A 22,203-nucleotide genomic window follows, 5' to 3' on the forward strand; every position below is an offset into this window, starting at 1 on the left:
TTTCTATCTACTTCTGCCCACTGTCTTACTATTACATTTCGATCATACAAAAGAAAATTAATACTAATTCACTCCTCTCATTAGACATCATTTTTTTCTTGAACGTTGGCCTACGTGTATATTTGGCTGCCTATCATCAGTAACGTCTTGTAATAAAGTGCTAGCATGCAATGAAGATCCGGGAGGACAATATTATGTTGCAATTAAATCGAAAATTTATCTTACATAATCGATTTGCAGTAAGAATTTCATTTCATTTTAATCAGAAAAGAAGCAGTCATTAACTTTACAGGGCAACGAAGAAACATCGGCATCAATGTCCTTAGTTTTTTTAAATGCAATTTAATATCATCAGTGGTATTATCGGGAGACATGTTACCCAGGTAAAACTTGCATGGAGGAGGCGGTCTACCCTTGAGTGCAATATTTACACCAGTTCTACACACTTACACATGTTGTTTTTGCAGTATAACAAAGGTTACAAATAAAAATGTCGTATATACTGGGATACACATTTTAAAACAATAGGTCATCAAAAAAACATCAACATAAAAAAATCATCATTAAATATCTTAAATAGGGGTGAAAAAAAACTATCGTTTAATGCATTTATTAAGGACGGTATAATCGATTTACAAAATCTTTCTGTGCAAAACTTAAATTGCGATAACTTATTGCGGAAGCGTAACGTGCGTCCAGTGGCAGTTTTACGATGTGTGGGAAATAAGTGACTAAGATTTGGCAATAACAAAAATGGTTATGTAATTTCTACCAAATAATGTAACTTAACTTATAAAAAGATTGCATTTTCTATTTTTATTATCTGCAAACCAGTTTTGTGACGTGAGCTAATATTTTGATTACTTGTATACACATATTTATAACTAGATTTGAACACAACAAAACGTCACGTGAAAATGCGCACATACATTATGTTACTCCTACGAAAGATAATTGATTAAGCAAGATAATATCACAAATATGGAAAAGATTGGGGTTCAAATAAAATGCGCTCTACCTATTAAATTCAATTAAACTAGCATAAAAAAGAAAAAACACCTATTTTTAAAATTCGGGTGGCATATGATGATGGCACAACTTTCGTCAAGCATAAATGATAGATAAATTCATATCTACAACTCATCAGCAAAATATGTGGTCACCATCCATCCCGCGGAGCTATGATAGATTTAAAATAGACATTTTTTTATAAATTTGCATTAGATTAGTAGCCATTTTTAAACATATGGTTTTTAAAGTTTAACGTGAATCGTTATTTTGCAATTAAAGTTCATAAAATTTAATAAAAATCTATCACAGAAGGTATGAAGAACAACAATCAATTGGAAAAAACGGACTTTATCTGTTTATGTACGACATGTGCGCACGCGTTCGTTCCCGCAACGCAAACAAAATTGAAAATGCTGAAATACCCTGAACCGTGTTGAAAAATGATTAGAAAATAATTGTTCACATTTTCAAATTTTCAATGCGCGTAACTTTCTGTGAAACACGCCATTTTACATCAAAGAAAGTTGACCCTTGATATGAAATTTCCACCAAGTGTCAAAAGAAATGTCTTGGTTTTTATGCTATGATCAATCATTGAATTCATAAAATCGCGCGTAAGTCATGTTGCGAAAATATGACGTCATTAAAAAAAATATGAGGTGCACAACTTCACGTAAATTTCGATATATCGACAAAGTTGCGAAATGTTCTGTTTTCCCCAAAAACATGAAAAATGAAGATTAATAAAATCAGACTTTGAACATACCATTTTGTAGTTCCGTAGAAAAAAAAAGTTAATAACTATTATGTAACATTAAAATGGCATATTCAACAACATCTTTAAGAGATACGCGAGCCACAAAAATAGCAGAAAGAAAGAAGAATAACAAAGCAAATAACTAATTAATATATTTCTGATCAATTCAGTGATTCATTTTTTATTGTTGTTGTTATATACTTTTGTTCAAGTTCATTTACACAACATATTAATATAAAACAACACAGTATACACGTTACAACTAAAAACGGTATGTGAGGAAGACATATAAGTCAACAAGGATTTAAGTGGTTTGGTCACATCCAACAAAAGATATAACGTTTTGTTACATTAATTTGAAGTAATCATTAATAGAACATTATTGCATTGAAATACTGTACAACACTTGTACTCTACTGCATACTGTTGGCCTGGCATATCAATGTTAAACTTTGCATGTACTGGGGCGATTCCAGTAAACTTAAAGTGCTCAACTACAGCACATTGAAAGAACGTAACCCACCACAACAATTAACAAAATACTATATTAACATAATACTATAATATTCTGTTCTTAACAACTGTGTGCCCTAATGCAATGGATTGACATGGAAGTTTTTTTCTTGTATTTTTATGCAGAAAAAAAGTCTACATAATTTGAACAGTATTTTAATAGTTTTGGCCCAAATTAAAATAAAAACTAGTATGAAAGGCTTTTAATAAAATCACTCACTTTTTTAAAAACAAATGCAGCCACAATTAAACATTTTCAATTAATTGCATAACACAGTTACACTGTGGAATTACATACATGTCAAGTAAAGACAATTTTATAATACAATATAGTATATTCATTTTACTGCCTAAAACTTTATATTTTTTCTTACGAATTTTTGTGTTGTAAAATGTTACAGTTTCAGCATTCTGGCTATTTGTGGAATTTTTCGTCTTTTTTTTACAATAAATATACCTGAATTAATATTTATTTATTAGTGAACATCTACTTCTAAAACACACACTTGTTATAATAGGCCTAAGTTAGCTTTTGACATTGAATTCTTGATGTTAATCAAATCAGCATGTATACACTTTTTGTTGGGACTATACAGTAGAATGATGTGCTATGCTGCAGCAAAGTGTAAATGGACACTAAGTAAAACCTAGATTCCTCCGATTGACTTCTTTTAAACTGAACATGATAGAACAGCACTGAAATGATATGTACATGTATGTAATAGAGATGAAACTGTTCCTCACAACCCTCCTAAACTTAAATATTGAATTGTAAATAAATATGAATGACATTGCAGTAGAGGTAGATTAACTGAAATGAAAATGAAACTACGATAACGTCACCAAAAAGTTGGGTACAAATTGTGGATCTTGCTTGAAATTATAAATATGCCTGGAATTATTAATTGAGAAGGCACTACTGTGTATTAGCATAGGGAAATTAGCGCCCCAAACGGTTATAATTCCATATCCAATTAAATTTTAGACTACTGTTAACCACTTCTATCTATTTTGTTATAGGAAGCAAAGACAAAACACCTTCTATAATGAATCTACATTATTTGAATTGCATAATGATATTGGAATGAAAATAACTAGGTACAATAAAGACAGTAGAAATAATATATTAGTTAAATATCAGCCTAAAAAGAAATGTCTACCTACCTACATATTTTGTTACTATATAATATGCAAATTACCCTTAAATTGAAGTGTTTTTAAATTAAAAATTGTTATTAAAGTGTTTGATAGCTTAGATGCACAAATGAATACTTCTTTAATTCTAAATGAATTAAACCAGCTTGTTCTTAAAAGCAGCAGCAAAAATAAGCAACAAAAACATAAGTAACAAGATATAGATACTTTTCAAATATTTCATTGGAATGATTTGTACTTTACTAATACCATCTATCTATTAAAATATATATACTACAGTAAAATATTATTTGAGTATAATAATTATTATATAAAACTTTTATAAAACATTTTATTTGTTTAAAATAAACATACGGAGTTGAAAAACACAATAAAGTACAAAAATAAACTTAGTCCTAGAAAAATTCAAGGTAAATTAGTCAAGGTATATTATTTACTATAACCATTGATGGAATCATTTGGGAGATGCAATAGCAAGAAGTAATCAGAACTAGTTTGTAGTTGTTGGAGCTTTTAGAAGAGGGACAAAGTGGTTAGGAACAAACTGTTCATCTTCAGGCAATGGTGTGTGCCTAGACCACATAATGAAAACAGTTGCTGGATTGTCTTGCTCTTTACGGGGAGTGATAAGTACATTTAAAGGGCTCTGTTCTGATGCACCTATTGTAGGGTAGACGGACTGAATATTGCATTTTAATACTGATGCTAAACCAAACAGGTGGATTGAGTTTCCCTGTAGACTGAAAAGGTTTTGTTTAATTAATGTTTTCCTTACTAAATTTTTGAAGATTGCATATATATCTTCAGAGTTTAGTAATACATGATTGTCTTCTTCCATAGTCAGTGCATACTCAGATTTAATACAATATATAAGTGCGGTTTGTTCCAAATAGTGATCAATGTGATAGGCCAATTCAATTACTGTTCGTAATTTTAACTCAAGAAAATGATCTTCTGAACCGTAGTAAATAACAGATGCAGCGGAGAATAAACAATTCACACCATCTGGTATGCAAACTGGCTTTAGATGTTTAAACTGTGAATCCATTAGACATTCAGCATTTTGATCCAAATCATGAGTTGACGAATTAAAATATGGACATTTTTGTATACTATCAAGGGGAGGTTGATGTAATTCTACAGTGCCGCAAGCTAATTTCAAGTTTCTAAAATATCCAGTGTTGTTTTCTAACATATAATCACTGATCTCTTGCCATGTGCTTTGCTTTGTCCAGTCCTTACCAAGGAAATAACCTATAAAATGAAATCCTTATGTTTAACATTTGTTAATTTAGCATTTTAAATAGAAGAATAAAAAATTAATATGAATTCTTACGGTAACAATGGCACTCTGCCACACCATGAGGTCTGGAGTTTATTGCCACGTCAGATTTTTTCCCCAAATCATCAGAATTTATAAAAGGCTGTTTTTCTAAAATATGAAACATAATTCAATATAAACAAAATTCTAAATTCAAAATATTATCTCTGTTCTAATACATAGGCTTCAATTTTTGTCTGGACATTGTTCCATCTGTAGAATGTGTTACTTTAAATTTGATTTATCTCTACTTGCCTATAGCATTCTCCAAAAGACAGTTGTAGCATAACAATCAAAAGGGCAAAACAATCTCAGCCATACTTTATTTCTTTTTGGAAACACAATGGCAAACCTAACTTTACTAGTGATTATTTTCCATGCAAACCTTTAAACAATATTGTTAAATCTGCAAATGCAGTATTCTACAAGAAACTGCACTTAAATAACAAACGTTGAATATTGTAGAATAAAAAAAAATCTTCTGTAGACACTAAATTACCTTAAAGATGTATTTTCCCCCAAAAACATGAAAAATGAAGATTAATTAAATCAGACTTTGAATAGGTTATTTTGTAGTTTTATTTTTTAGTTAATGACTTCCGTAGAAAAAAAAAATAAATTATGGTTTCCCTTATAAAATGACAAAATAAATGGTTAAATTCAACCAAAAATCTATTGCTGGCAGCCAATTTGACTATTTTTAACTTTAAATTACAGTTTTTTTCAGGTAAATCATTTTTTTTTCGCGATGTAATTTTTGGTCAAAGTGGATAATCATTATGTGAAATTAAAAATGGCATATTCAACAAAAAAATGTTAACAATTATTTTTTCAGGGGGACAATATCTTCTAGACAAAACACATTTCTATGGTGCCAGCCTAAAGTTTACGGCTAGATCAAACACCTTACCTCTAGACTGTAAAACAAGTAAGTGGTCAAATGAAACCACAGGCTTTTGCACTCTATGTAATAATGGTGAATCTGAAGATATTAACCATTTTTTATTGAACTGTAATGCTTTTGACGAAATCAGAAAAGAAGAATTAAGAAAACTAGAAAATGAATTGACACTCTGTAATGATTATGGCATATGGACACAATATTTAAATGCAAACAATGAAAGCAAACTAAGTTTTATCTTAGGAGGAGAGTCTATTCCTCTCTCTGACAATTCTTACAACGCATTTGATAAATTCTGTAAAAGATATTTAAGCTTGTCATGGGAAAAACGGTCTTCGTTGAAATATTCCCAATGACTGTTTTTGTTGTATTGTTGCTTGTATATAGTTTAATTTTCTTTTAGTTTTTTCTTTTTTTTTCCTCTCATTATGTTTTCCTTCTTTTTGTTTCTTTTTCAAATTGTTATGTTTTGTTTTTTTGGATCGCACCGCATGTTGTGAGTGCCACCGATCAAAGGTGAATGAGTCAACAAATAAATAAATAAATAATACATCTTTAAATGTGAATCTTATTACTGTTAGTGTTACTAAATTAACTTGATTGAGTAAGAGTAAACATACTATTCCATTTTTTTTAATAATACGAATCATAATTTTGCTATGAGTTTGCAATTTTTTTTCAAAAAAAGGTTTTAAAGAAAATGGCTACAATTAAATAAGTCTGAATTCCTATCCAGTTATCAATCAGTGGATAAAATACAATGAGTATAATGAATGTATACGATATATGTGTGCTCTTTTCTGTTGGCAAAAGAACTCCAACAAAATGGCATGTTTATTTTTAGCAGTCAACAGAACGAGTTCTGATTTTCTGTCACTGTTGGCTTTTCATACACATGTTGATAATGTTAGATTTCTGAAAAATTAAAAGGGAACAACAGTAGAACAGTCATATTTGCAAAAAAAAAACTTAAAATACACCACAGCAGAACTGCGCACACCAGTAGTAGCTCTATCTGACTTATGAATCACAAAAGCCAGTTAAGGTAAATAAAAAATGTTAACAACATGGCAACATAACATAACTAAACCCCGCTTCCACCAGTACTTTTATGATACTACATAAATAAATAATGATTTTACCTGTTTTGAATGGACCACCTATTTGAACATTTGCATAATCCCCTATAAAAAAAAAATAACAGTTCAATAATCTTCTAAATGCACAAGTCATTTTGTATTATGTATTTAAAAACAATACACGCATTTGGCCATCTCAACTAGCAAAATTCAAATAAGCAGGAAAAGATATTAATACCAAATTATATTTACAGTTATAAAATGTCTGTTTACCTGTTGTTAGATGAACCACTGACACATTGCAATTCTCATTATGCTTGATTGTATTGGAGATACTGCCATTCGCAGTTTCACTATTGGTGTGCTTGTCTAAAGCAAAATAAATATTTGGTAATGGTGTTGAAGAACAGCAGATAAACAAAATGATTATTATATATGGTACAGGAATCTATCTATAAAGAGACTAATTTTTGCTATTGCTTACATCCATGCATGACTCAAAAAATAAAAAAATTGAGAGGTGGTTGTAATGACAAATACAGTATTATCGGTTTGACACAAATGTTAAAAAATATTAAGGTACCACCCCATAATCAAATATGTCATACATGAATTTGGTGGCTGACACCACGCATTGAATAAAATCGGTTCAATGGGGTTTGCTATTTGTCTTAGGAAGTTTGCAGGATTTAGCAATTATTTAAAACCAAAAATTAATGTTTTACCACAATAAAGTACTTAAAACAAGTAAAAATCAGTTCTATGTTGGTTGGATGGCAAAATGTTATTTTTTTTTTTTTTTTTTTAGGTTTGCGGGGTTAGCATCCTGCAATACTTACATTTTTACAAAAAAGAATAATTAGTACTGTACTTCGAAAAATTGTTCTTGAATAATACTAATTACAATAACAATTATAAAACAGATTTCATATAGGCTACTAACTGAATCAAATTAATAAAAAGTAACAATTGAATTATAGCTTACTGCTGCAACATGGACAATAACGTTTCCATAAGTTCTTTGATTTCTCAGTCCAGCAACAAAACAGCTTTGTTGCAAAGCCAATAACAGTGATTAAAAACACTAAAAATATAAAAAAAAATGACAGTAGCATTCATTCATATAGGGGATGACATGGTAAATACATTAGCATTATACTATGGAGCAAGGATTCCTGAAACAGGGAAGTGTTAATAACAGTATGGGGAACTTAGTAGAGCCCAAGGGATACTTTTCTTTTCATCTTTCTCTTTATTCCTGTACACTAGAGGGTTCGCTTGCTCACTCTCTAGTGAGTGTACATGAATGGTTCTCGCCCCTGGAAACCAGAGACACGGGCAAGACCTATGCATATGACTACTGAATTAACTATTTTTACGTTTCATGAGGGGTCTCCAACCTATGTACAAAAACCAAAATATAGCGACTAGGTTAATATAACTAGTGTGATTATTTGGAGGTACAGTAACACAGTTGAGGTTGGTAACGGAAATGCTATTTAGGACTGTTGTTGACATCCCATTTACGTCTTGATGATGTAGTAAGAAAATTAAAATGACATGACAGGCATAGTATAATAAGTGATATTATAGAAAGTATGAATAGAATAATAAGCAAACAAAAATATTTGACCTTCCACCAATGGAATGTTAGTGTACAGTACGAGACTTGAACCACAGAATTGAGCTTGTTACCAAGAATGAGTATAAGATGGGAAGGGTAATTTATGATTGATTATGTCAACTGTCCACACCCATCATCAAAAGTTAAGGGAATTGATAATGTGTTACATGAAACATATAATATACTTTAAAGGTACACAGGAGGGAAAAGTCATCAATCACTGAAGCAGTAGCTACACCAGAGACAAAAAGCATAATTTATCAACTGAAAGTAAAAGTGGTTTACAGTCATGTCGTGTCACTTAGTACTCATGTCCAACATATCATAACACCTGTTTAGAACCACAATAATCTAATCAAATGACAACTTTAATAATATTAATAATGTTATTCAAAAGGCTCTGTGTTGGATTTTCCTAGAAAACAGACATAAATTAATTCTTGTTTCAAACAGTCACTCCACATTGAAGTAATACTGCTGTATTTGTTTAAATTTATTTATTTTATTTATATTTTTATCTTGAAATCTTAAATTTGTATATACTGTAATTGTATTTTATAAATGTTTTTCATAATTACCAACTTTATATATTTTTATATTGTATTGAGTCATAGTGGCCTAGGTCACTTTTGTTTTTCCTGACCTGTTTTTATTGTTGTTTTTTGGTCAAATAAATAAATTAAATGAAAGAAATGTAGACTTTACCACAATAACAAACCATCCTGCCCGAAACAAAAAATATGGAAACAAATTGTGGAAAGCGTAATGTTGGAAAATGTTTAACATTTAGAAAAACCTGCTGGGTCTTTACTTTTTCTTTTTTGCTAGAAAAGTGTGTTTTAGAGTAAAGTATATTTTTCAACCAAATTTTAATTATTTATAAAGATTATAAATAAAGATACAGTACCTCTAGATATCTGTATTAAAATCTAAGACTAAAGAGACATTCTTTTATCATACTGTATGAAAGATAACCAAGCTAATTTCCCAATATTAATTTTATTTTACAATATTTCACTATAAACTATTAATGAAACCACCATATTAAATTAAATAGTAAACAAACAATTACATGGACTGATAACAACTGTTGCAACAATGTATTTCCATGAAGAACTCTTAATGGTAGGTGGAGATGTGGATGTTTTTCCAGTATTTTCAACTGTGAAAAAGAAAAAATTGAACAATAATACAAGGGCTCTAGGAAAATTTGAAACCCAGTTTGCCAATAGAAATGTAAATGAGTATGATCACATTTAAAGTCTACCCATGAAAAACCCACATTGTCTACACTATACTGTTATACAATGGTAAGTGGTAGAAAAAAATGTGTTACCCTTTAATAAATGATTACAATGATGTTACCAGACTGTCACTCCTCCCACTCAAAGAATAAAAATGGCTTCCACCAAGACATGCAGAAACAAGTCATGATGCGCTCTGTGCTTACATACAGCATAGGTTACCAATCAGCTGCGTAACACAGTTTTTCATTTATGCCTCTCAGAAATCATGGCTATTTTTGGGCCAGAGACTTGGCCTAGGACTAGCTAGACATTTTAAAACTTCCATATCGAGAGTACAGCAGTAGAAATTTAGTTTAATTTCAGTTTAAATGTATACGCATCAAAAGTTCTTTTGTGTTTGTCCAAAATATTGGGAGAAATTGAATTTTTGAAATGATTATTGAATATTACCGTAATAATATTAGTAATATTACCTTTCTTTTTATTTCATTCTCATATCCAAATTTCAATAGTGGCAAAATAATAAATTAATATACGAACTCATACCTAGAGATTATGTTTATAATAAAAATTTGACTTGAAGCTTAACAACTTCCAGTGCTATTTTTACCTATAGAAAATGGCTGACATGTCTGTCCATTAGGCTTACAGACTCCATCGTTGCAGCATTGGTACCCTGAAGGGCATGTGTTATCTTTGCAAGTAACTACTGTTCTTTTCTATATAAGATAAAAAATTAAATATGGATTATTTATTAATAATTTTATACACATTTTCAAGTAAAGCTTTTTGAACAAGAAAAGAAAATTACAGTACAGTCAGTATTTTGGGTACTTTTGTCTGATCTTAAACCATCTAAATAACTGGAAAAAAAATATCTTACTCATTTTCTAATATAGCATAGAATCAACACTTTTTGTACTGTATGCTGTATGTACAAAATTTGATAGGTCTGAAGAAGTTCCAAATAAATATACAGTCAGTAACATAGAATATAGTTTGGATATTAAAAGGTGAAGAAAATTAGAGATCACAACTTAAAGATATAGTAATAATAGATTAATGACTTAAACCAAAATAATTTGATCAAAACTTTAACCTATACAGTTCATAAAATAAAATAGGCCTAAATATAACTGTAGTGTAATAGTTCATAATTCAATTACTACTGTACCTTTTGATAAACTAGTTTTGAAATTTTTTATTTATAGGTTACTGGGCATGGTACTGTATACATTATCATGACTGATTTATTGATGAGTGTATAATGGTTCAAAGTAGGCCTAGGGGCGGTCGCAGGACTATTTTAAGGGGGTTTCCAAGAGTCCTGGGACGTAGAAACCAAGCATTTGCTTTTTTTAAATGACACCATGGCTGGAAATGGTACTCTTGCACGTAAAATTCATGATAAATGGCACCTCTAGTTCACCAGAAATGACACTCTATATCGGGCTACTAAACAGCAATACCATCGTATTTATCCCACATACTATTTTTTCCGCCGGTAAAACACACACGACTAAGGATGACATTTTTGTGTTCAATGCGAACGGCAGAGAAAGTACCGGTGAGGTAATAAATTCCACCAATTATAATCAATAATTAATACAAATTGATTATTATTATCAATTAATAATTTTAAAAAGTCAGTAAAAACCACAATTTCCAAAATTCATTTATTCACTATAAACTGTACTTGACAGTGTTGCTTAAACCACACTCCAGAAAAGAAAATACAATCAAAATTTGCAGAAAGAAGGAATTAAACACTGTTTGGAAGGTCCGTAATCACGGACATAGGGAAATAAAGATAAATAGGACACTACGATACGATTATTGGGAATCCCCGGCAAAATGCAATAACTATGGACTAATCAACAACCCATATGACAGGGTTTTCCACGAACACAGTGTCGACGCACAAGCAATCAAAATAGTTAGAAATTCATTCTATTTATGTTCAGAAACATATCCAAAAAAAAAATACTATATGTAATAATAATATGCAGTCTGTCAATTTACATATAGGTTTTTCTAACCCTGGACTTTTATAACGTTAATGGTTAATATATGATGAAATGGGATCTAAATTTTAATTTAGTGGCAGAGAAAACATTTAGTATGATATTAAGGCTGTTGCCCGGGCAACTGGGGCAACACCTCTGCGTCCCCCCCCCCCCACCCTGAGGCCTATAGTGTGGTTGTCTGGTATAGTAAATGAAGTGTGGTTTTAAATGTGTATTGAGCAAAGCTATGTAATGTAATCAATTCATATTAATCTTGTTGTCAAATTAATGGCTTAAAAGCTATCATTACTTATTTTAGGATGTGAAAGGTCAGGAGGTTAACACACTAGTGCCATTGGCTACTTGAGAGGCTCCGTGTGTCTGTGGTCAACATGTTCAGTAGTTTGTAGTTTAAACTGTTAACGATCAACGATGATAGCGTCGAATAACATCGAGAGAAAAAAAGGCTTAAGGGCCTGTTCAGACACATTCTTTAGTGATTTATATCGTATAAGTTGAAGTCACAAATCATGCGGCAACAACGCGCTAAAAAAGCCAATAAAACGTACGTAATTCGATAAACAAACGACAGAGGTGATAATGTGGGACCATATCGGTTCTCTCAAGCATGTTGTATAGTATAGGCGGCGTCCTACAACTCGCGCTAGCAGAGCCATATATAAAGAGTTACGACATTGGATTATAGTCACGTGATATGCAGATCAATTTGTGTCAAACTTGTCTCCGTTAATTCATGTAAAGTATAGGAGCAAGAAAATACTTTAAACTTTTTCTTATATTTAAAAAATGTAATTTTACATTTTACGGTGAAATATCGATGTGCACAGCGTACAGAAGTACTTGCGGCAAAGAATATTGCGCGCGCGTGCGCTAGTACATTATAAAGTTCGATTGATTGATTCTGGAACGAAACATCCCATAACTATACGTCCTATTAATAACAATTATGTAATATTTTCAATTCATAATGCATGCTTTGATGACTGTGCCGGCTTAGCGCACCTGCCGCCGTAAAGCGTGGCTCATTTGAATAGTATTTTAGCACACGAATGACTCGTTAGGTATACATAGTTCTAGTTGATGAATCACTATACATTCGTCATATCATGCAAGGGATTGTATCGTGCGATGCTGGTGCATTTACAGTTGTTGTAAGTAGCTAAGTTTATAATAATGTATTACGATATACTGACTTAACTTAACCTAAAATTGATCTTGATAGATTACTACTGTACGTTGTTATCTCAGTACATATAGGCCTATTATTTATGATAGCTTTCTCGCCGGCATTGGCTGGTGTGGTACTGTTTGTAGGTAACACTTCACATAGCCGGGATTTGCGTATTGTGTGCCCGATGGGCTTGGCTCCCGTGCTCTATTATTTACACATTTGTTATTGTTATTGTTTCAGTTACCATATAACCGCTTTACATATTAAATTGTACGGATCCAAAGTGCTGTGTTCGTGTTGTATATTGTAACCGGTGTGGTTATCTGTCTGGATAGCGGGCAGCCGGTCTCCGTGAGGCCAGAACAGTAAAACAACTATTTGTACATCGCATGAGAACCACAGTGGAGATGTCTTCGAAACAAAGCAGTAGAGCAAGTTCACGACGCTCATCCGTGTATTCGCAGCTCGCATTGACAGTCGCAGAGGCTCGGGCAGACGCTGCAATGAAGAAGGCACGCCTAAACTATACAAAAGAAAAAAGCAAAGTCCAAGTAGAAGCAGCGAAGGCAAAGGCGGCATACCAATCGTTGCTGGATGAAGAGGCTGCTGCAGCTGCAGAGGCTAGGTCAAAGGTGCTTGACCAAGAGCTTCTCGAACTCAATGTAGATGACTTCAGTGACGATTCCTTGGATGGTGTTCCTGCAGTTGAGCGTAACTGTCTCGTAGAACAATACTTAGAAAGCCTTCCTAGCCAGACCAAACCGACTCATTCGACACCTAAGATGGCAGAGCCAAAAGCAGTTATGGGAGAAACCAAACTCGACTCATCAAAGGGGGACGTTTCTGACTTTCTTCAAGGCATGATGCGTATATACACTCGTCGGGATCTCGTCACGGCTTGTATACCAAACTTCGACGACCAACCTGAAAGTTTCCGGGCATGGAAGTTATCTTTCCAGAACGCAATCCAGGATATTCCTGTGACACCATCGGAACAGATTGACCTCATTCTAAAGTATACTGGACCTGAATCAACCGAGATCGTACGGAGTGCAAGGGCTGTTCACATTTCCAACCCAGCTAAGGGATTGTCTGTTGTATGGGATCGGCTGGAAGAAAAGTATGGTACTCTCGAAAGAGTAACTACAGCTCTAACTAATAAACTGCTTAATTTTCAAGATATACCGAAAAGTCAGTACGAGCAACTGAGGAGGTTTGGAGATGATATCCAAATGGTACAGCAAGCAAGAATTGATGGTGGTCTTCCCGGACTTGACTATTTAGATACATTTCTAGGCGTCAATCCTCTGGTGTCAAAGATGTCACGAGATCTTCAGGAGAAGTGCCGTTCTCGAGCCTTCTGTTACAAGCAAGACTCGGATGGTAAATTCCCACCATTTTCAATTTTTCAAGTTTGTTACAGAAGTAGCTAAAGAACGAAACGACAGGAGCCTGATGCTCTCCGACGCCGTGGAACAGGGGAAACAGAGTAACCCGAAAAGATCGACTACGCCCAAAGCTACCTACCGGGCTAATATCCTGGCTAAGTTGACAGGTGTTGACAAAACCAACGATACCGACGACGAAGTGTCCCATTCACAAGACTCCTCATCATCTGTTGCATGATTGTAGAGCATTCCTCAAGATGTCTACCGATGCGAAACAAGCACTACTGAGAGAATTGGGGTATTGCTTCCGGTGCATCGCATCCACTTCACACGTAGCTAGGCCGTGTAAAGCCGACATCGAATGTTTATTGTGTGGTAGCAAACGGCACCTGGAAGCCCTGCATGCAGATAAGCCGAATACAGGAACCAGCCAGCAAAGCGGGGAGCAAACCAACGTTCCTACTGATGATAAAGGCGCCCAAGGCAACGTTTTCGCTAAAAGTGCACCAAGATATGCCACAACGTGCCGACAGCAAGATCCTGTTCCAAGATATGTTTGGCTCGTGTGTATTTGAAGGGGATGTCTGAGACGGCTATTACCACTTATATTGTCTTGGACGAGACATACCGCAAGTTCATAAAGTGCGTGAAGTGCGTAACGGCCGAGATGCTGCTCCGTGGGGCCAGCGATTGGACCTCGGATGGGTGGTAATGGGAGAAGTCTGCGTAGGAAAATCAAATCATAGCACCAACATTAACACGTTTCACACCCACACCATGCCTACTGGACGACTTTCATGTTTCAACCCTTGTACTAACCTCTTCGGAATTTCTCATCATCCACCTGTATATTCAGACCATGTAGGGTGCGACGTCTTCAACCTGTCAAAACATGACAATAAGATTGGTAGCTCTACGGAAGATAGACAGTTCTTGAAGATAATGGAATCTGGGTGTGTGAAAGGCGTTACAGGCAACTGGGTAGCACCACTTCCATTCCGTTCCTCAAGGCCTACGTTACCCGACAACCGACACGAAGCGATGAAGCGGTTTCGTACCTTGCTGAAGTCCTTTTCACGAAAGCCTAAGATGAAACAGCAATATCTTTAGTTTATGACTACTATGTTGGTAAAGGGTCATGCGGAGCAAGTTACTACAGGTTGCTTACCTAAAGAACGATGGTACCTCCCACATTTCAGAGTGTACCACCCAAAAAAGCCGAACAAAATCCGTGTCGTGTTCGACTCAAGTGCTAAATATCTGGGTGTATCGCTAAACAGTGTGCTGATAACCGGACCCGACCTCGTCAACAGCCTAATCGGCGTTCTAATTAGGTTTCGAGAAGATACAGTTGCCTTTATGGCAGATATAGAGCAAATGTTTCATTCTTTCCATGTGAAGGAAGAGCATCGTGATTACTTGAGATTCCTGTGGTTTAGGAATAACGACCCGGAAAGTGATATTGTGGATTACAGAATGAAGGTTCATATATTTGGAAACGCACCGTCGCCTGCTGTTGCCACATTCGGATTGCGCAAAACTGCTCAAGTTGCGTCAGAAAGGTTTGGCGAAGATGCCCGAAAGTTTGTGGAACACAATTTCTATGTTGATGACGGCCTGAAGTCCCTCCCAACTCCAACAGATGCTATTGACTTTTTGAAACGTACACAGTCGATGTAGTTAACCGGTCAGTTGAGACTCCACAAAATTGCATCTAATAGCCTCGAGGTGATGAATGCGTTTCCAGGCGAAGACCACGCTGGAGATCTACGGGATCTCGACTTTACATCACAAGAACCTCCCATTCAAAGGTCACTGGGAGTGTATTGGGACATTAAGCTTGATGACTTCACCTTCAAGATTAGTCCAGTCGAGCGACCCTTCACCAAGCATTGCAGCACCAGTTTTAATTGAGGGTAAACGGCTGTTGATGTGAGATGACAAGGGATAGTTCACTTGATTGGGATGATTCCTTACCAGAGCAAACACTATCTACATGGCGCAACTGGCGGCTTTTGTTACCTACCCTGGCGGAGGTGCGCATCCCTCGTGCATATACACCTGTTCCTACTACTGAATCGACCAGGCGGGAACTACACACGTTCGTTGATGCTTCCACCCAAGCTATCGGTGCTGTCAGCTATCTCCGGGTTTCCGACAAAAGTGGAAACGTCTACGTAAGCTTTGTTCTCGGGAAGGCTAAGTTAGCACCCAAACAAGCAAAAACGGTGCCGAGACTCGAACTGTGCGCCGCAGTGTTAGGTGCTGGCATAGCAGAGCTTATTGCAGACGAACTAGACCTGAAACTAGACAGAATGGTTTTTTACTCGGACAGCCGTGTGGATATATTTCAAATCAGACAAGAAGATTTTATGTATATGTTAGCAACAGAGTAGAACGTACAGTATTCTCAGAACCACACAACCATCCCAATGGCGATACATCGAATCCGGAAAAAATCCAGCCGATCTTGCTTCGAGAGGCATTTTTGGTAAGTCAAGTGCACTTATCAAGTTGGACCCTTTCATAGACGGAAATGGACTTCTCTGAGTTGGCGGTCGTCTTAAGAACGCTAAGATGGAAGAGCTGGACAAACACCCGATAATTATACCAGGGTCACATCACGTGTCCGACTTAATCATTCAATATTACCATGCACAAGTCCAACATCAGGGAAAGCATTTCACTCGAAGAGCTATTAGAAGTGCTGGATACTGGATTGTAGCGGAGAAACGAAGGGTCGACAGTATCATTAGCAAGTGTATCAAGTGCCGGAAGCGTAGAGGCAAGGAACTGGGTCAAAAGATGGTGGACTTGCCAACTGAGCGCTTGTCCATGGCCCCTCCTTTCACGTACGTTGGCCTAGATGTATTTGGACCATGGATACTGTCGTCACGTAAAACGAGAGGAGGTATGGTGAGAGCAAAACGTCGGGCTGTACTGTTTACGTGTATGTCTTGCCGCGCCATTCATATTGAGATTACAGAGTCTATGGACACGTCAAGCTTCATCAACGCCTTGCGCAGATTCCTTGCCATTCGTGGACCAGTAAGTCAGATTCGATCAGACTGTGGCACAAACTTCATGGGAGCGTGTAACGAGATTGGTATACCGATGGTGAAGTCAAGAAATACCATTTAGAGAATAAACTGTGAGTGGTTGTTTAATCCTCCCCATTCCTCCCCTATGGGCGGAACATGGGAAAGGATGATTGGCATATGCAGACGCATCCTAGATTCTATGTTTGCCGACTTAGAACATATCCAGCTGTCACATGAGGTTCTGACGACACTTATGGCAGAAGTTACGGCGATTGTGAACTTAAGACCGCTTACGCCGATACCGAGTGATCCACAATCTCCCGATTTGTTAACACCAAATATGATTTTGACTCAAAAGTCTAATCACGTGAGGGCCCCTCTTGGTATCCGTTTTACCAAGAACGACTTAGTTGGAAAGCAATGGCGGAGGGTGCAATACCTGGCCGATACGTTTTGGTCCAGGTGGAAGAAAGAATATCTTCTCCTTCTACACGGTAGAAGGAAATGGCATCGTGTAAGACGATGTCTGAAGGAGGGCGACCTCGTCCTAATGAGGGAAAGGGCAATTCATCGAAATAATTGGCCAATGGCAAGAGTCACGAGCACTTTTGAAAGTAGTGACAAATTGGTGCGGAAGGTGGAATTGAAAGTGAGCCGAGATGGTTCAACCAAGCTGCTTTCTAGACCAAGCCATGAACTGGTACTGGTATGTTTTTCATGTAATTTTTAAAAGTAGCGGTATCCTTTCCAACATTTCATTCTTTATTTATCCAAATACATAAACATAACATTATAATACAAAACATTAAATTAATTGGATAAAAAGGAAGTAGAGAAAAGGCAACTTCATGCCTATCTAGCCCTACTCCCTTATAACTAAAAGATTTCAAATTTTTTTTAAAATCAAACAAATCATATTAAGATATAATTTAATTACTAATAATAATACTTTGTTTACCAAACGGGGAGTGTGCCGGCTTAGTGCACCTGCCGCCGTAAAGCATGGCTCATTTGAATAGTATTTTAGCACACGAATGACTCATTAGGTATACGTAGTTCTAGTTGATGATTCACTATACATTCGTCATATCATGCAAGGGATTGTATCGTGCGATGCTGGTGCATTTACAGTTGTTGTAAGTAGCTAAGTTTATAATAATGTATTATGATATACTGACTTAACTTAACCTAAAATTGATCTTGATAGATTACTACTATACGTTGTTATCTTACAGTACATATAGGCCTATTATTTATGATAGCTTTCTCGCCGGCATTGGCTGGTGTGGTACTGTTTGTAGGTAACACTTCACATAGCCGGGATTTGCGTATTGTGTGCCCGATGGGCTTGGCTCCCGTGCTCTATTATTTATACATTTGTTATTGTTTCAGTTACCATATAACCGCTTTACATATTAAATTGTACGGATCCAAAGTGCTGTGTTCGTGTTGTATTGTAACCGGTGTGGTTATCTGTCTGGATAGCGTGAGGTGAGGCCAGAACAATGACTAAATAAAATAATAAAGTGTCGTGGATATATTTGTTAATATATTGAATAGGGTATGAACAATATTAAAATAATAAAGGCAAATTATTACAAATGAAATGATGAACGAGTCTCTGAAAGTTTGTATCAAAAACACACAGTGAGCCATACTGTATAAAAAGAGGGGTGAATTTGTATTGGTTCATGCTTTGATGTATCCTGACTTGCATGTAGGCCCTAGCATTTATTATTTTGTTATTATAGACACAATATATATATGTTACCAAATTAATACCATTAATAAAATTAATAACTAAAATAAAAACGGAATATAAGCGTTATTTCATAGACAAAAAAATCTAAAAATAATGCATGAACTACAGGAAAACGCTATACAAAATAGATGCGCGCGCCCTCAGCGTGCGAATTCTTACACAAAAATGGCTTCTAATTTTCAATGTCGTAACTCTTTATGGCTCTGCGCGCTAGTATATACTGTATGAGTTGTTTTAGAGTTGAGAACTTGAGCGGCGTTTTGTGGGTACCCATTTTGTGCTAGACAGATGGCAATAAACAATGGATACCGATTTCGAATAAGAACCGAAATGTATTTATTATACGTTTTCGTAATTGTTACGGCTTAAACCATAAAAAAAATACAGATTATCATTGCCGATAAAAGAGGCTTAGCATTTATTAGGCCTAGCTAGCTAGCTAAGCAAACTCAATTCAAGAAGGCTCATCGTGTGGGCCGTGATCACGACAGGATGATTTAAATTTGTTATCTAAAGTAATTTTTATTAAGATTTTAACCAGCATGTTAGTGGCGATGATTCGCTGTTTGTCTGGAATGAAATGAATAATAAATGTTAGTGTACACAGAATTTGTTTGACCAAATAAATGCATCGGTAGTGCCTCACAGTTGACCGCTGAATACAATACACAATAGACACGGATGAACGCGTTCGTTTCGTTACTGTTACGAAGTTCGAACGCATTCGATTCTGTAATTGCGACGGCGAGAAAATCACTTTGAACTTCAATTTTATAAGTTTCTGAATAAATTATGCCTTGAAATTTGTAATATACCATTAATAATACATTCCAAACAGGTGGCTGATCTCTGGTGGTAGGATGTGTTGCTCTGGTATGTATCTGGTGGTATCTGGTGGTGTTTAGTAGGACACCACTTTATAGGGAGTCACTGGATATGGCATTAGCATGGAGGTATAAAAATACCTCCATGGGTAAACTACCTAAATAGTGTGTCTAGATTTTAAATAGGCCTACAGTAATTGCCAAAATTATTATATTTTTTCATCATGATTTTTGCTACACATAATAAAGGTGTTTAAACTATATTATGTTATATATATATTCGACAATATTAATATTAAAATGAGAATCGTTCCTGAGCCAAACTGTCTTTCTTGGGCCGAACCGTCCCGCTAGCAAGCTAGGCCTAACTCTAGAGTGACCAACCTTAATCTGAACAGGAATCGCTGAAATGACTACAAGTTGAACAAAGAGAAGAATGACGTAAGACAAGTCCATTTTTTATTAGGCATACAGGTAGTACAGCATAACTAGCTAGGTAGGCCGGAGATCCAGTTCCTAGTACCTCTTCTAGCCTCTAGGCCTAGTTAGTTCCTCAACAATCCATCCCAATCAATTATAGTATTACTTCTAGCCTATAGTCCCGTCGCGTCAGTACATCATAATAAGTGAGAGTGTGCTATTAACTATGGGATGGGGGTGTAGTAAAAGGGCCTACCTCTATAACTACTAGGCCTAGCTAGGCTTATTTTTATCACTACTGTAATTTCCTCAACAATCCATCCCAATCAATTACACGCACCGACGAATTCAAACAATGAATTAGTTCCCTTCATATATATATTTTCAATACAGTACAAAGAAACCATGATGTCATAACAGAGTTTTTTAACTCTCCCTCCATTCACCACCACCACGACGTGCCCACGCAAATGCCTAATCTATGGAACGCCAAAATCGCCATATGGAAGTCACCGAAACAATATGTACCGGTGCAGTCGTACAATCATTTTATGGATAACCATGGATAAATGATTTATTTATCATTCATTTTATCTATCCATGGCTAGATTCTGAGTAATTAATTAATTAAATTGTTCAGGACGGTATTTAAGGAAGGGGGTTTTAATGGGTACTGAGGCATTCATTTTTTTTGGTTGTACGTAATCTTGTAAAATGTATAATCAAAATGATCAGATGATACGAAAAACTAGATATGAAAAAAATACAACTAAATTAATATTATGAAGTGATAAAATACAGTCAAATTGTTTCAGAATGCTTGTTAACTTGTAGACCATGTCAATCAATAAATTTTACTACAAATGTGTATGTGTGTTGCAGGGGGAATTATATTCGAGGAAATACTGAGAGAGGGTTTATTCCAAATGATGTTCTATAGTACATTGGAGGGTGGGGAGGTGGACCTTCATTTGTGGGTAGGCGTTTATTCAAAGCGTGGGGTGTATTTAAATAAACAATATGTTAGCAATGTTCACAATCTGAAAATAAAAATCATTAAAAGTAAAAAAAAAAAAAAATAGTGGCCAAGTTAAAAAATGAGGCCAACCGTAAAAAAAAAATATTTATATAGGTAAAAATCGTATTCAAAGTTCCAACTTCGAATCTGAAACACTGGGTTGGGTCTGCACACACCTCATTGAGTAAAACTATTTTGAAAATATGATTTTTTTTGGTCACAAATTAAGTGAAAATTGTAATGTGTAGGCTCTACTGTGAGATAGTTGATCTTCCCCTGACCACCCAAATCATTATACAGGTAATTAGTTTCGTTAACTAATTATCTTTCAGCAAACTTGTGTGTTATAAATTATGAAAATATAAACCAACTTCTTTCGATTTTATTATTTAATACTGTAATAGAAAAAGTAATCAAATTAAAAAAAAATAATTTCTAGTAAACCTTAACTAGAGTTACATCTACTACTTGTATGCTAGTTGAAGTTTCAAGGTAAATTTCATTCTCAATCAAAAGCTGATTATTGACAATGCCCTACGAAAAACAAGTGCTAAATGTATATACAGTGTATATATATAAACACATTAGGCATAGAAAGTTAATTCTAAACTGCCCGGTGATATACTGAAATTTAATTAATTAATTTGAAACAACAGTTTTTAATTTAAAAAAAAAACAGTATATTGAATATAGCCATGGTTGCAAATATCATATATTCTTGTTGCATAGAAATCAATAAAAAATGTCATTTATCTCATACTGTACTATTTGTGGTAAACAGTATGTCGAAAAACAAAAAACATGTTCCGTATGAGAATGACACAACATAGATCAGCTATCAAAAATTTCAGAGTTATTGCAATAGACAATGTCAAATAGAGCAACAAAACTGGCAAAAACAAAGAAAACCACTGGGAATTACTACTTAAAACCCCAAAACCCTT

General features: G+C 35.0%; 1 protein-coding gene across 1 annotated transcript; it reads right to left on the bottom strand.

Moving 5' to 3' along the window:
* Nucleotides 1–1,918: 1,918 nt before the first annotated feature.
* Nucleotides 1,919–20,634, bottom strand: LOC144856369 (uncharacterized). Its single transcript, XM_078714365.1, has 7 exons — nucleotides 20,206–20,634; nucleotides 10,219–10,327; nucleotides 7,723–7,821; nucleotides 7,011–7,106; nucleotides 6,801–6,842; nucleotides 4,773–4,868; nucleotides 1,919–4,690 (listed from the first exon to the last, which is right to left on the bottom strand). Exons 1-7 carry the CDS (start codon nucleotides 20,275–20,277, stop codon nucleotides 3,927–3,929), a joined length of 1,278 nt encoding a protein of 425 aa, XP_078570491.1. The 5' UTR covers nucleotides 20,278–20,634; the 3' UTR covers nucleotides 1,919–3,926.
* Between the last annotated feature and the right edge of the window lie 1,569 nt (nucleotides 20,635–22,203).

This window comes from Antedon bifida, chromosome 11, assembly GCF_963402885.1.
Source record: "Antedon bifida chromosome 11, ecAntBifi1.1, whole genome shotgun sequence".
Taxonomy (NCBI): domain Eukaryota; kingdom Metazoa; phylum Echinodermata; class Crinoidea; order Comatulida; family Antedonidae; genus Antedon; species Antedon bifida.